This window comes from Rhinoderma darwinii, chromosome 4 (genome assembly GCF_050947455.1).
Source record: "Rhinoderma darwinii isolate aRhiDar2 chromosome 4, aRhiDar2.hap1, whole genome shotgun sequence".
NCBI classification, from domain to species: Eukaryota; Metazoa; Chordata; class Amphibia; order Anura; family Rhinodermatidae; genus Rhinoderma; species Rhinoderma darwinii.
The window spans coordinates 284093640-284110540 of NC_134690.1; the positions used below are offsets into that span (position 1 = coordinate 284093640).

Below are 16901 nucleotides of genomic sequence, written 5' to 3' on the forward strand. Positions count from 1 at the left end.
TTTACACTGTCTAAAACTTAGACAGTATTAGTAAATTTGTCCCTTTGTTTCCAGAAAAGTCCCTTGGCTCTTGCATAATTCTAAAAAAGTATTACTATTTACTATACATGAAGACCAGAAAGCCCTGAAACATATACACCTTTGATTTTTAAAACAACTAATGCGCACTGCCAAGCACATTGATTCAGGCTTCACGCACACGACCGTACCCGTGCCGGACGTTTTTACGGGCCGTGCTCCTATTATAAAGTATAGGTGCACTGTCCGTAAAATAAAAAAATAGGACATGTCCTATTTTTTTCGGCAGGCTTCTACGGCACGGACACCCTCCCGTAGACATACGGGAAGGTGTCTGTTGGCCATAGAATTTACGGTCCGTAATTACGAGCGTGTGCATGGGGCCTCAACTGTCTACTTGTATTTCATAGTCAAATAAAACAATTTCACAGACTTGTATTAAATATCAGTATAAGTAATTACCAGTAGTAAAGAAGGAAGAGGAAGTTTGGCAGCGAAATAGCCAGTTGTATTCCTTGCCATGTAGGAATCAAGTAAGCAATGCCAGGAATGATCATTACTCCCAAAGTGAAAAACATCTGAACCACAATACCAACAATACGTCTCTGTTTTGATCCCACCAGCTCTGTTACTGTGGAGAAAAAAAAATACAAATTCATGGATAGAAAACCAGATAGAAAGCTTAACATAGATAACATAACTACATCTTTTCCCCCTCCAGTTATCTACATTTCTGTATGTAACTTATCTATAGTCAATAACATTTATGGAATACTTTTTTTTTTTATACAAGTAGCATGCATGAAATAAACATGCACCCTTAACAAATCCGAGCCTGCATGTTTACAGAGGAGATCGCCATTGAAAATTAGTGTTTTTTGGCACATAAACAATCAAAGGTTAACCTCTATTTTTCAAGATTAACAGGCCCTGTACAAACTACAATTCTTCAACAAATCCGACTAATTGTAATCACACCCAGCGATAATTTCAGTGGGTTTTGGTTTACAGCGACACTGTTAGTAGGTGGTAACAATAGGTAATGGAGGACAGATTACATATATATATATATATATATATATATATATATATATACACATATATATATATATATATATATATATATATATATATATATATATATATATAAAATTAAGCCATCTTCTGCTACAATTAGAATGTTAGAGAATGCTTTATATTTTTTTAATCCCAATATGCTGTTGGTGTGGATTTTCCTTGATTATTTTGTTATTGACGTGTCGGCGATCGCTGACCGCTGGCACATTGTACTTAACAGCAGCCGCGACCGCAGGACAAAAGAAACTTGCCGGCGCCTCCCTCCCAGGAGATGCCAGCACTCGTGGCTGCTCATTGCCTGTTTGCAGCGCGCGCACCAATATGGTGTTTCCTACCCAATCCCCAAATCACTCTAGACTACTTAAACGACTCTGCCCTTCCCTTCCTTGCCTGGGCATTGTTGTTGTCTACCCATGTTCGTATTGCAAATGGTCCCTTAGTTGTACCCTGTTTCAAATGTTCCCATATCTTGCTTCCTGTATCATGTTTCCTGTAACTGTGTTTGTTCCTGAGCTGAAGTCTAGCGTTGTAATCATGTTGTTCCATCTGCCACATCCAGTGTCATCTGCCACGTCCATTGTCTTCTGCCACGCTGAGCATTATCTGCTGCGCCAAGCATCATCTGTGCCATGAATCATCTGTGCCAAAGCGTCTGCTACACCTCGTGTCTGTCTGGACTCTTACAGGTACTCTTGTGATAAGACTTTTGCATAGACTGTTGTTTGGCAAGCTGCCACAACGCTATGGCGTAGCGGCCTAGTGGGTCCACATAGCCCAGGATCGTGACAGTACGCTCAGGCCATGGAACCTGATGGCCAACCCAAGTCCGCCGTCCCAGTTATGCAATTGTACATGCGTGACCTCCGGGCATGTCCGGATAAATGACTACAGGCGGTGAACTCCATCGTAAATCGATTGGATCATCCTCCTGCACCTCCTTTGGTTGTTCCCGCTGCTTCACTACCTATCCCTTCTGCCTACCTCGGTCCTGTAATTTCGTTAACACCTACCTCCTTGCTATGACGTTGATCCCAAGACCGGCAAAGGGTTCATGTATCAGTGTACCATCCATTTCAGGTTACGTGCTCACCTCTTCCTCTATGATGAGGCCAAGGTTGTGTTAATTATTTCCCTCCTCTCTGGCAAAGCCCTGGTGTGGGCAAACCCCTTCTTGGAATGAGAGGGCCCAGAATTTTCTGATCTGTCACTATTTCTAGAGATTTTTCGTATGGTGTTTGAGGAACTGGATCGAAATATCTTCTGCCACTGCCTCACTGCAGACCCTCAAGCAAGGGGAATGGACTGTAGGGGAGTACGCCATCTCCTTCCGTACACTGGCGGCGGAGCTGGTGTGGAATAATGAGGCCTTTTTGGAGACTTTCTGGCAAGGCCTATCTCCACACATCAAGGACGAGCTTGCAGCTCACAACGTTCTTTCCACTGTGGATGCCCTTTACCTGTTGGCGACCCGGATCGACATGAGGATCCAGGAACGTGCTCAGGAGGTTCGCCAGGAGAGATGGTCCTATAGACTGGTACCCACGTTGCAAAGACCATTACTGCCTCCCCCAGTTGTTCCACCTGAAGAGCCAATGCAGATGGACAGACTTTTTTTTGTTAAAAAGAAGGATGGATCTCTTCAACCCTGTATTGATTACAGTGCTCTAAATCAGATCACGTTCAAAAACAAGTATCCCTTACCGCTATTCTCAGAGCTCTTTGATCTAATTCGTGGAGCCAAGATTTTAACAAAGCTGGATTATAGCTTGATCTGGATCCATCAAGGTGATGTATCGTAGACTGCATTCAACACCCGAGACGGACACTACGAGTATCTCATGATGCCTTTTGGTCTGTGTAACGCTCCAGCGGTATTTCAGGAATTCGTGAATGACATCTTCCGGGATCTCCCCTATGTCTTTGTGGTTGTTAAGGATCTGCCAGGCACAGCTTCTGTGTCTACGCCCATAGGTAATCAGTCTGCATCTGCTTCTATGTCTGTGAGACTGACTCCATCTTCCACCACTCAGGATGGCAGGCTTAGGAGTGGGAGAGCCTATCACAGCCTGGTCAGACGGAGCTAGCTCCCACCCTCTGTCTATTTATACCTGCCTTTCCTGTTCCTCCTTGCTTGTGATTCTTCTCGTTTAGTTTCCTGGCCCTGCTGCAGCTTCTTGATCTATATGACCCTGCTTCATGTTGACCCTGGCTTACTGACTACTCTCCTGCTCTGCGATTGGTACCTCGTACACTCCTGGTTTGACTCGGCTTGTTCACTACTCTCCTGCTCTGCGTTTGGTACCTCGTACTCTCCTGGTTTGACTCGGCTCGTTCACCACTCTTGTTGCTCACAGTGTTGCCGTGGGCAACTGCCCCTTTTCCCTTGCTTCTGTGTACCCTTGTCTGTTTGTCTGTCGGGCACTTATTGAGCGTAGGGACCGTCGCCCAGTTGTACCCCGTCGCCTAGGGCGGGTCGTTGCAAGTAGGCAGGGACTGAGTGGCGGGTAGATTAGGGCTCACTTGTCTGTTTCCTTACCCCCCATCATTACATAATCACAAGCCCAAATACCTAGTCTACCCTGGTCCCTCACACTACTATGGACCCCCTTGAGACACTGGCTCAGCAAATGCAGGGTCTCTCCCTACAGGTCCAGGCCCTGGCTCAGAGGGTCAACCAGCCTGATGCTACCATGGTAGGGCCCCTCACATCACCTCTTGAGCCCCACCTCAAGTTGCCTGACCGGTTCTCAGGGGACCGGAAGACTTTGCTCTGCTCTGCTAGTTAGCTATCCCTCTTCTGACTCCCTAGACCAGGTTATGGCTTTAGCGGTACGACTTGACCGACGTCTCAGGGAACAACAACTTGAACGTTTTTGTGTTTTCTCCTCTGACTCCCCCATGATGCCTCCCGAGGTTCCGTTGCTTCGTTCTTCCACGGAAGACTCGGAGGTACCTATGCAACTCGGGGCCTCCGTGTCCCCCAACAACGTAGAGAGTTCCGCAGGAAGAATGGCCTCTGCTTCTATTGTGGGGATGACAAGCATCAAGTGAACACCTGTCCTAGGCGTAAGAATAAGCAGCTGGAAAACTTCCGCGCCTAAGTGATCATCGGGGAGGTCAATTGGGCACACAGGTATTTCCCGTAAATATGAAATGTAATAAAATCTTGCTTCCCTTTCAGGTCTCTTTTGGTGGTAGGTCTGCTTCCGGCAGTGCCTTCGTGGATTCAGGGTCGTCTGCTAATATCATGTCTGTGGAATTTGCTATGTCTCTAGCTATGCCTTTGATTGATTTGCCTAAACCTGTCCCGGTAGTGGGTATCGACTCCACTCCTCTTGCTAATGGTTATTTTACACAGCATACCCCTGTTTTTGAACTCCTTGTTGGCTCCATGCATTTGGAGCAGTGCTCTGTACTGTTGATGCAGGGATTATCGTCCGATTTGGTTTTAGGCCTTCCCTGGTTGCAGTTGCATAATCCCACGTTTGACTGGAATACTGGGGAGCTTACCAAATGGGGTAAGGAATGCTTGACGGCATTGTTTTTCTGTTAATTCTATTTCTCCCCCTGAGGAGGTGAACACGCTACTTGAGTTTGTTCAGGACTTCGCTGATGTTTTCTCTAAGGAGGCCTCCGAAGTGTTACCTCCTCATAGAGAATACGATTGCGCTATCGATTTGGTACCAGGAGCTAAGCTCCCTAAGGGTAGGATATTTAATCTCTCTTGTCCCGAACGTGAAGCCATGAGAGAGTATATCCAGGAATGCCTGGCCAAGGGTTACATTCGCCCCCCTACTTCTCCGGTAGGTGCTGGCTTCTTCTTCGTAGGGAAGAAGGATGGTCGTCTTAGGCCATGCATTGACTACCGTAACTTGAATAAGGTCACTGTAAGGAACCAGTATCCCCTTCCTTTGATTCCTGATCTCTTTATTCAGGTTCAGGGGGCCCAATGGTTCTCTAAGTTTGATCTACGGGGGGCGTATAACCTTATCCGCATCAAGAGGGGGATGAGTGGAAGACTGAAATTAACAAGCCCGAAGGTCATTTCGAATACCTCGTCATGCCCTTTGGGTTGTGTAATGCTCCCGCGGTCTTCCAGAATTAAATAAATGAGATTTTAAGAGATTACCTGGGGGTATTTCTTGTAGTGTACCTTGATGACATACTTGTGTTTTCCAAGGACTGGTACTCCCACATTGAGCATGTCAGGGTCCAGGCTGTGGCGGAATGGGTCCAACCTGCCTCCCTGAAGGCGTTACAGTGCTTCTTGGGGTTCGCTAATTATTACAGGAGTTTTATTGCTAACTTCTCGGTCATCGCTAGGCCTCTTACGGACCTCACTCGCAAGGGTGCTGATCTCCTCCGCTGGCCTCGGGTCCTTAAGAAGTGCTTTATCTCAGCCCCGGTGTTGGTTCAGCCCAACCAAATGGAGCCATTTATCGTGGAAGTTGACGCGTCCGAGGTGGGAGTGGGGGCAGTCTTGTCCCAGGGTACCAGGTCCCTCACCCATCTCCGTCCCTGTGCCTACTTCTCCAGGAAGTTTTCGCCCACTGAGAGTAACTATGATATTGGCAACCGCGAACTCTTAGCCATTAAATGGGCATTTGAAGAGTGGCGCCACTTCCTGGAGGGGGCTAGGCACCAGGTAACGGTCCTTACCGACCACAAGAATCTGGTTTTCCTAGAATCTGCCCGGAGGCTAAACCCGAGACAAGCTCGATGGGCGTTATTTTTTACCAGATTCAACTTTTTGGTTACCTATAGGGCTGGGTCTAAAAATATTAAGGCTGATGCACTGTCGCGTAGCTTCATGGCCAGCCCTCCTTCGGAGGAAGATCCTGCTTGTATTTTGCCTCCAGGTATAATCATTTCCTCTATTGATTCTGATTTAGTCTCTGAAATTGCTGCTGATCAAGGTTCAGCTCCCGGGAACCTTCCTGAGAACAAGCTGTTTGTTCCCCTGCAATTCCGGCTAAGGGTACTTAGGGAAAATCATGACTCCGCACTATCTGGTCATACAGGCATCCTGGGTACAAAGCACCTCATTGGCAGAAACTATTGGTGGCCTGGGTTGCCTAAAGACGTTAAGGCCTACGTCGCCGCTTGTGAGGTTTGTGCTAGGTCCAAGAATCCCAGGTCCCAACCAGCGGGCTTACTACGTTCTTTGCCCATTCCCCAGAGACCTTGGACCCATATCTCCATGGATTTTATCACCGATTTGCCTCCATCTCAAGGCAAGTCGGTGGTGTGGGTTGTAGTAGACCGCTTCAGTAAGATGTGCCACTTTGTGCCCCTCAAGAAACTACCCAATGCTAAGACGTTAGCTACCTTGTTTGTCAAGCACATCCTGCGTCTCCATGGGGTCCCTGTCAATATTGTTTCTGACAGAGGGGTACAATTTGTTTCTTTGTTTTGGAGAGCCTTTTGTAAAAAGTTGGAGATTGATCTGTCCTTCTCCGCTGCCTTCCATCCTGAAACTAATGGCCAAACTGAGAGGACTAATCAGTCTCTAGAACAATATTTAAGGTGTTTTATCTCTGACTGTCAATACGATTGGGTCTCATTCATTCTCCTCGCCGAATTTTCCCTTAATAACCGGGTCAGTAACTCGTCAGGGGTCTCCCCCTTTATCTGTAAATTTGGGTTTAATCCACGGTTCTCTTCCGTTTTACCTGGTAGTTCCAACAATCCCGAGGTAGAGGTCGCTCATCGTGAACTGTGCACAGTCTGGGCCCAGGTTCAGAAGAACCTAGAGGCGTCCCAGAGCATACAAAAAACTCAGGCAGATAGAAGACGTTCTGCTAACCCCTTGTTTATGGTCGGGGATCTGGTGTGGCTATCGTCAAAGAACTTGCGCCTTAAAGTTCCGTCCAAGAAGTTTGCTCCCCGGTTTATAGGGCCGTACAAGGTCATTGAAGTCCTCAATCCTGTCTCTTTCCGACTGGAGTTGCCCATATCTTTTCGAGTACACGACGTGTTTCATGCCTCCCTCCTTAAACGCTGCTCCCCGTCCTTGGCTCCCTGGAGGAAACCTCCTGTCCCCGTTCTCACCCCTGAGGGGGTAGAATTCGAGGTGGCCAAGATTGTGGACAGCAAGATGGTCCAAGGCTCTCTCCAGTACCTGGTCCATTGGAGAGGATACGGGCCTGAGGAGAGGACTTGGGTACCCGCCCGGGATGTTCACGCTGGGGTATTGGTCAGGAGGTTCCACCTTCGTTTCCCCAATAAACCAGGTCCATCTAGAAAGGGTCCGGTGGCCCCTCATAAAAGGGGGGGTACTGTTAAGGATCTGCCAGGCACAGCTTCTGTGTCTACGCCCATAGGTAATCAGTCTGCACCTGCTTCTATGTCTGTGAGACTGACTCCATCTTCCACCACTCAGGATGGCAGGCTTAGGAGTGGAAGAGCCTATCACAGCCTGGCCAGACGGAGCTAGCTCCCGCCCTCTGTCTATTTATACCTGCCTTTCCTGTTCGTCCTTGCTTGTGATTCTTCTCGTTTGGTTTCCTGGCCCTGCTGCAGCTTCTTGATCTATTTGACCCTGCTTCATATTGATCCTGGCTTACTGACTACTCTTCTGCTCTGCGTTTGGTACCTCGTACACTCCTGGTTTGACTCGGCTTGTTCACTACTCTCCTGCTCTGCGTTTGGTACCTCGTACACTCCTGGTTTGACTTGGCTCGTTCACCACTCTTGTTGCTCACGGTGTTGCCGTGGGCAACTGCCCCTTTTCCTTTGCTTCTGTGTACCCTTGTCTGTTTGTCTGTCGTGCACTTATTGAGAGTAGGGACCGTCGCCCAGTTGTACCCCGTCGCCTAGGGCGGGTCGTTGCAAGTAGGCAGGGACTGAGTGGCGGGTAGATTAGGGCTCACTTGTCTGCTTCCTTACCCCCATGATTACAGTGGTGGTATATTTGGACGACATCCTGCTCTACTCACCAGATCTGGTGATGCATTGGAAGCATGTTCGCCAAGTCCTGTTGCAGTTAAGGGAGAATCATCTATATGCTAAACTTGAGAAGTGCATGTTTAAGAAGAACACTCTGCCCTTCCTGGGCTTCATTGTCTCCAATCGTTGACTCAAGATAGATCCAGAAAAGGTTAAGTCCATCTTGGAGTGGCCACGTCCTCAGGACCTTCGGGCTTTAAAGCGATTTCTGGTATTCGCAAATTTTTATTGGCAGTTTATCCCAAACTTCTCGTCTCTGACTGCTCTAATCTCTGCCCTTACTAAGAAGGGGGTGAACGTCAAAGTGTGGACTCCGGAGGCAGAGTCTGCATTTTCCAGTATCAAGAGTGCTTTCACTTCAGCCTCAGTTCTTCACCATCCTGGCGTGTATCAACAGTTCTTTCTTGAGGTTAAGCTTCTTCCAATGGTGCAGGAGAACTTCTGTTTCAGAAAAACTCAAAGCGTAGGGCAGTGGTTTGCGGATACTACTCAAAACTATTCTTTACTTCAGAGCGCAATTACTCCATTGGGGATCGGGAATTACTGGCCATCAAGTAGGCCTTGGAGGAATGGAGACATCTGCTGGAGGGCACTATACACCCTATAATAATTTACATGGACCATAAGAATCTCACCTATCTTCAGTCTGCTCAACGATTGAATCCTCGTCAAGCCAGAAGGTCGCTGTTCTGCGCCCGATTCCAATTCCTGCTCCTCTTCCATCCCCAAAGAATGTGAGGGGCGATGCTCTATTTCGGTCATTTCAGACGGATGACTCTGAAGATACTGATATACAATATATTATAGATCCTTCCAGGATTATTGCAGTAAATTCTCTACTGATTAGAGACATTCCCCAAGGTAAAACTTTTGTTGGTCCTGCAGACAGGAAAAAGATTTTTCGCTGGGGACACTGTTCCAAGCTGGCTGGGCACTCTGGTGTCCGTAAGAAACTGGACTTTATTTTTTGCCAATACTGGTGGCCCACGCTCCCAAAGGATGTTGTGGACTTTGTTTCCTCTTGTACAGACTGTGCCTCCAATAAGCCTACTCATTCCAGACCTAGTCTGCTGCAACCCCTGCCAGTGCCTGATGCCCCCTGACAACATATCGCAATGGACTTTATTACCGACCTTCCTCCTTCAGCTGGATGTACTACTGTCTGGGTAGTGGTGGACCGTTTCTCTAAAATGGCAAATTTCATCCCTTTAACTGGTCTTCCTTCTCTCCTCGTCTGGTCATACAGCACATCTTTCGTCTGCATGGCCTACCCCTCCATATTGTGTCTAACCGGGGTGTACAGTTCACTTTCAAGTTCTGGAGAGCCCTGGGTCAGCTGCTCGACGTGAAGTTGGATTTTCCTTCTGCCTATCACCCTCGGTCTAATGGCCAATTTTAGAGGACTAATCAAATATTGGAAAATTATCTTCGTCATTTTATTTTCTGTTCTCTGCCTCTGTTTCTGCTAGGGTGCGGGCTCGCTTGTCCCCAGCCTTAAAGGGACAATATTTTGTTCCCTACACAATCCCCAGGTCACCCTGGACTACTTAAAAATCAGGGTGCATCCAGACTTCTCCACAACAGACTGTGCATATTGCTAATTTTAAAAGCCACAGCACGATCTGCATTCAGTGCAGATTTTTTTCCATTACATGTAGATGTGGTTTTAAAAAGCCCATTCACTTGTATTGTATTGTGATTCCCAGTGGTTCCCGTTATACCTTCCCGTATAAAAATTTATTTTTAGAAAGGAAGGATTAGTATCTAAAACATAGCTTTTATTTAAGCTCATAAAATAAAATTTGGTTACTTAGAAGATTTTGTATTTTTATTGTATTTAACAAACACTGACATACAAAACATATATACTCAAATTGATGAGCACTAGGTATTAGATTCCACAGTATTGTGGCAAAACTATTGATTATGTTAGGATCGCACAGTGGTGCTCAGTCTCACTCCCTATAGCTAATCTGTAATTGCCTCTACTGTTGATAACATATCCGGGCACCCGTTCTGAAAAGAACGACCCCGTTATCACTGGAACCTGTCCCTAGAGATTTAAATTGTTTCCCTATAGTTTTAGCTGCATCATTTTAGCTCCTACACATTTCGCCAGTATAGTTTCTGGCTTGTCAGGGAGTCTAGTAGCTTACCAGCATAACAATTATTATTGCAGTGGCAGCGAGCATCTAAATCTCGTGTTGTTTGTATGAGAGTTAGTTCCTCCCCTTCTGGGGGCTCGATCGTCGAGTGGCCAATCATTGGAGAGCATCGTAGTGTCATTTCTAGTCTTTCCTTATGTCGCCTCCTACAGTGGGTTGGGTTTCAAAAGTTCACAAGAGGATTTGTTAAAGCATTTCCCCTGGTTGGCTACTTACTCCTGTCATTCAAAGTATGCTTTATTTACAGATAACGTATGTATCGCTACATTTTTGCCGCGGGCTTCTCTGTCAGCAATCATACAATTTATTTATCACATAAACGACACAAAAATATGAACAGCACATTCCAGTTCTGGGTGTATGTGCAGCATAGGTTCCCATCTTATAGAGGTCGCCTTGTCGTAGCGGGTGGGCTCGCACAATTTGATCAAAATGTGCGCTAAGAACCTACCTATTGTAAGTAGATTTAGCAGTGATGCATATTTATTTATATTCAGCGGCTTAGGTGGCATTAGTGTTCGCTGTGTGCTGTCACCATTTTCTTGTGTGCTATACAATTTATTTAGATATTAATCTCTTTTGCTTATTTAATCGTCAGGATTGTCTATTCGTTATTCTCCTTCGTTTCATTTTGTTTTTAATTTTATCGCATAATCCAAATATTGTTATGGCACTAACCCCCCTGGGGATGTCATTGATTATTGTTTTTTCAGATCATAGCTCCAGATATCCCTATTTCTACTGTCTTCCTTTGAACCAGTTTAGTTATTATAACATTCTTTAGTTTCTATATAGAGAATTGCCTAGTATTGAAGTCCTCTGCAAATGTGTCTTGCACATCACAAGTATAATGTATTCTCGACGTGCTTTAGTGGTCCCATCATCTTCTCTTTCATTATATCAGGATTTTATATTTGTTCATATCAGATGCATTCCCCTTATAAATATTTAAAGATCCTAGGGTCTCTTCTCCACTTGACATTTAAGGATTTCTGAAGGGTTTTTTAAGTCATTCTCATTTCGGTATCTCCCATACTCTTTGCTTGGGTGGTTTGCCTAAAGCCCTATTGTTCACAGAAAGCATGCATAGTTTATATTCTCATTCAGACCTTCCGGGGATATTGTTCTGATTCTGTCAATCCATCTGAACTCTATTTGGAGTAGATTTTTGTCCTAGTTAGCACCTCTAGGATTGGGAACTATTTCTTGGATTCCCTGGAACTTCATACTTTTGGGGTCCCCCCATGTGCCAGCAACACATGTCTCGCCATAGGAGTGTCCTTTTCATTTAGAATATCATTATAATGGTCCTTTATTTGTCTCCTTAATTCCCTCTTGGTCTTTCCAATATAGTCCTTTGGACATGCACATTTAGCCAGGCATATTACTCCTTTCGATCTACAATTGATAAATTCTTTATTTGTATATTCTCCACCTGTAGTCATACTTGCAAAGGTTTTTGACACCTGTATGGATTCACAGGCCAGGCAATTACCACATCTAAAGGTTCCCATCGGTCTTCTATTTAGCTAGCAATTCGTATGGGGTTCCACTGTAAAATGGCTCTGTACTAGTCTATATTTTAGACTTATTCCTTATGAATGTGATTTGGGGTATGTCTCCTACTATTTTCCTTAAGTCTTGATCTTCCATTAGAAGTCCCCAGTGTTTCTCTATGATGCCCCTCACTTCTCTATGTGCCTCATCATAGGTCCCTATCACTCGAATCACATTTGCATTAGTAGGCTATTTAAGTCTACTTGGCACTAATAGGTCTCTTCTTTTTGTTTTAATTGTTAAATGCTTCTTTCACAATTCGGTCTGGGTACCCCACAGAAGGAATCGGTTCCCCATGTCAGCTACTTGTGTCAAAAACGTTTTTTATAGTTGAACAGTTTCTCCTGAGGCGGTGGTACACGTATTGTCCCTTCGGTATTCCTTTTTTAAGGGCATACGGGTGGGAACTCTCCCACCTAAGGAGACTGTTGTAGCGGTAGACTTTCTATATACTTCTGTTTTTAATCTCCCTATATCGCACCTGGAGATTCTCACATCCAGGAACGCTATGCTGCCTGGGTGACTTTCTGAAGTAATGCTAAGTCCTATAGGGTTAGTATTAAGTTCAGAGACAAAGGTTTTAAAATCCTTTTATCTGCCTGCCCAAAAAATGAACACGTCATCTATATATCTTAAGAATAGGGTTATAGATTCTAGCTATTTCGTATTGGTTTCTGAGAATACTATATTGGCCTCCCACCAGACCAAGAGCAGGTTAGCGTATGTTAGCGTATTAGCCTCCCACCAGCCCTTTCGGTTGTCCCCTGAGCTGGTGGAAGGACTGACCCCCAAAGTGGAAGACGTTTTTTGTGAGGTTAAATTCAATCAGCTCCAGTACAAATAAATTGTGTTGTTGTAGATGGTTACCTCTGGTTTTGAGGTATTGGGCAACTGCTTCTAGTCCAAACTGATATTGTATTGAACTATAGAGCACCTCAACATCTATTAACCCCTACGCGCACCAGGACGCAACTGTACGTCCATGTTGCCAGTGTCTTAAAGCACAGGGACCTACACAGTTACTGCGTGGTTCCCGGTGCACACTGTCGGCGACACTCCAATGTATGCCGATCAGCGGCTTATTTCCGCTGATTTCGGCAATTAACCCCTTAATTGCGGTGATCGATTGCAATCACCGCATTCAGGGGTTTCTAGCTCATCGGCAAACCTCACGATGAAATCGATCAGAGGCCAAGTAATGGCCTCCATGTCTGCCATGTACGGAAGCCTATCAGGATCAGCCTCATGATAGACTTCCTGTCAGTCACAGGACGTCACTGCTGTTCGCGATGCACACTGTCAATGACCGTGTCTGTGACAGTGTCGGCGACAGTGTGCATCGAGAACCGGGAGGTCAGCTGTCCCTGACAATTGACACACCACTAGTTGCCGATCAGCGGCTTATTGCCGCTGATTTCGACAATTTACCCGTTACATGCGGGGCTCGATTGCGATCTCCGCATGTACAGGGCTTCTAGCACATCAGCAGCCCCCATGCAATTGACAGACAACGACCCCCGGGTCTGCTATGTATGCAAGCCTATGAGGATCAGCCTCTGGCTGGTCCTCGTAGACTAACTGTCAGAGTGACTGTGACGTCACACGTACAGTTGGAATACGTTACACTACCCAGGTAGTGTAATGTATTCTAGCAGCGATCAGAGCTGCAGGTAAAAAAAGAAAGTGTAAAAAGTATAGAAAAAATTAAAAAAATTTAAGAAAAATGTTTTACAAAAGTGTAAAAATAAAAGATTCTTTTTTCCTATAATAAGTCGCTTATTATAGGAAAAAAATGAAACCGTTAAAAAACAGTACACATGTTTGGTATCACCGCGTTCGTTACGACCCAATCTATAAAACTATAATGTTATTTTTACTGCACGGTGAACGCCGCAAAAAAATTAACTAAAAACAATGCCAGAATCACCCCTCCCAAAATATAGAATAAAAAGTGATCAAAAAGTCCCATTTACCCGAAAATAGTACCAATAAAAACTACACCCCGTCCCGCAAAAAACAAGCCCTTACACCGCTTTTTTGACTGAAAAATAAAAAAGTTATGGCTCTCAGAATATGGTGACAGAAAATAAATTATTTTATAAAGAAGTGATTTTATTGTGCAAACGCTGCAAAACATAAAAAAAACCTTATACATATGGTATCGCAGAATAAAGTAAAAATGTCATTTATAGCGTATTATGAACGCCGTAAGAAATAAAGAATTTAAAATGCCAAAATCACTGTTTTTGACCACCAAAGCTCTAAATAAAATGTAATAAAAAGTGATCAAAAATTTGCATCTACCAAACAATGGTACCAATAAAAACTACAGCTCGTCCTGCCAAAAATAAGCCCTCACACCGCTCAATTCATGGAAAAATAAAAAAGTTATGGCGTTTGGAAGGCGGGGAGTGAAAGACTAAAATGGAAAAGCAAAAAAGGATCAGTCCTGCAAAGGTTAATTAATTTCTATTAAAAAAATAAATTATTACTACATGTGGGGTATTGTCGTACTCGGGAGAGATTGCGTTACAAATTTAGGGTGACTTTTTCTCCTTTATCCCTTGTAAAAATGAAAAAAATCAACATTTTAGTGGACAAAAATGTTTATATTCATTTTCACGGCCTAATTCTACTAAATTCTGCAAAAGACCTGTGTGGTTTAAATGCTTACTAAACCCCTAGAAAAATTCCTTGAGGGGTCTAGTTTCCAAAATGGGGTCACTTTTGGGGTGTTTCCATTATTTTGTTCCCTCCAGGGGGTTGCAATCGTGACATGGCACTAAAAACCAATCCGGCAAAATCTGTGCTCCAAAATCCAAATGGCGCTCCCTCCCTTCTGAGCGCTGCCGTGGGTCCAAACAGCAGTTTATTACCACATATGGGGTATTTCCGTAATCGGGAGAAGATGCCTTACAAATGTTTGGGTGAATTTTCTTCTTTATTCCTTGTAAATATTAAAAATGTCTATGTTATTTAAGAAAAAAAGTCGATTTTCATTTTCACAGACTAACTCCAATAAATATAGCAAAATACCTGTGGGGTCAAAGTGCTAACTATACCCCTAGATAAATTCCTTGAGGGGTCTAGTTTCCAAAATGGGGTCACTTTTGGGGAGTTTCCACTGTTTTGGCACCACAAGACCTCTTCAAACTCGACATGGTGCCTAAAATATAATCTAAAAATAAGCAGTCCCCAAAATCCACTGGGTGCTCCTTTGCTTCTGAGGCCGGTGTTTCGGTCCATTAGGGCACTAGGGCCATATGTTGGATATTCCTAAAAACTGCAGGACCTGGGCAATAAATATTGAGTTGTATTTCTCTGGTAAAATCACAATTTTTTTTATTACAAATTAATTTCGGCAAAAAAAAGAGAAATTTGTAAATTTCCCCTCTACATTGCTTTATTTCCTGTGAAATGCCTAAAGGGTTAAAATACTTTCTGAATGCAGTTTGAATACTTTGAGGGGTGCAGTTTTTAAAATGGGGTGATTTATTGGGGTATTCTAATATATAAGGCCCCAAAACCACTTCAGAACTGAACTGGTACCTGTAAAAATAGCCTTTTACATTTTTCTTGAAAATGTGAGAAATTGCTGCTAAAGTTCTAAGCCTTGTAACGTCCAAGAGAAATAAAAGGATGTTCAAAAAACGATGCAAATATAAAGTAGACATATGGGAAATGGTAACTAGTGACTATTTTGTGTGGTATTACGATCTGTTTTACAAGCAGAAACATTTAAATTTAGAAAAATGCACATTTTTGCAAATTTTCTCTAAATTTTGGTGTTTTTCACGAATAAATATTGAATTTATCGACCAAATTTTTCCACTATCATAAAGTACAATATGTCATGAGAAAACAATCTCAGAATCGCTTGGATAGGTAAAAGCATTCCGTAGTTATTACCACATAAAGTAACACATGTCAGATTTGAAAAAATCAGCTGTGCCACAAGGCCAAAACAGGCTGCGTCGTAAAGGGGTTAAGGCCAGAATCATGTTATCCTCCAATGTAATGCCCTCCAGTTTTAGGAGAAGATCTGTTGTGTCTCTGATATAAGACGGGAGGCTCAGAACCAACGAGTGTAGAATTTTATCAATATAGATCCCTAGATTTTGATTCAGGCTGTTAAGGATCTGCCAGGCACAGCTTCTGTATCCACGCCCATAGGTAATCAGTCTCCACCTGCTTCTATGTCTGTGAGACTGACTCCATCTTCCACCACTCAGGATGGCAGGCTTAGGAGAGGGAGAGCCTATCACAGCCTGGCCAGACGGAGCTAGCTCCCGCCCTCTGTCTATTTATACCTGCCTTTCCTGTTCCTCCTTGCTTGTGATTCTTCTCTTTTGGTTTCCTGGCCCTGCTGCAGCTTCTTGTACTATTTGTCCCTGCTTCGTATTGACCCTGGCTTACTGACTACTCTTCTGCTCTGCGTTTGGTACCTCGTACACTCCTGGTTTGACTCGGCTTGTTCACTACTCTCCTGCTCTACGTTTGGCACCTCGTACTCTCCTGGTTTGACTCGGCTCGTTTACTACACTTGTTGCTCACGGTGTTGCCGTGGGCAACTGCCCCGTTTCCCTTGTTCTGTGTTTCCTTGTCCGTTGTCTGTCGTGCACTTATTGAGTGTAGGGACCGTCGCCCAGTTGTACCCCGTCGCCTAGGGCGGGTCGTTGCAAGTAGGCAGGGACTGAGTGGCGTGTAGATTAGGGCTCACTTGTCTGTTTCCCTATCCCTGTCATTACATAATCACAAGCCCATATACCTACTCTACCCTGGTCCCTCAGACCACTATGGACCCCCTTGAGACCCTGGTTCAGCAAATGCAGGGTCTCTCCCTACAGGTCCAGGCCCTGGCTCAGAGGGTCAACCAGCCTGATGCTACCATGGTAGTACCCCTCACCTCACCTCTTGAACCCCACCTCAAGTTGCCTGACCGGTTCTCAGGGGACCGGAAGACTTTTCTCTCCTTTCGGGAGAGTTTTAGGCTCTATTTTCGTTTAAAGCCCCACTCCTCAGGTTCTCAGAGCCAGCGGGTGGGTATAATTATGTCCCGGCTCCAGGAAGGCCCCAAGAATGGGCCTTCTCTTTGGCTCCTGACGCCCCTGAACTTTCCTCCGTTGATCTTTTCTT

At 44.7% G+C, this 16901-nt stretch overlaps 1 protein-coding gene across 4 annotated transcripts in view; it reads right to left on the reverse strand.

Moving 5' to 3' along the window:
- SLC22A3 (solute carrier family 22 member 3) overlaps positions 1-16901 on the reverse strand; it is a 254671-nt gene that overhangs the window by 87470 nt on the left and 150300 nt on the right. For all 4 annotated transcript variants that reach the window (XR_012883206.1, XM_075862562.1, XM_075862563.1 and 1 more), the window contains one exon: positions 481-649. Coding sequence is in view for 3 of the 4 variants with exons in the window: in XM_075862562.1 (XP_075718677.1) it covers positions 481-649 (169 nt within the window). In the remaining variant the exon portion in view is untranslated. The remainder of the gene's footprint in view (positions 1-480; positions 650-16901) is intronic.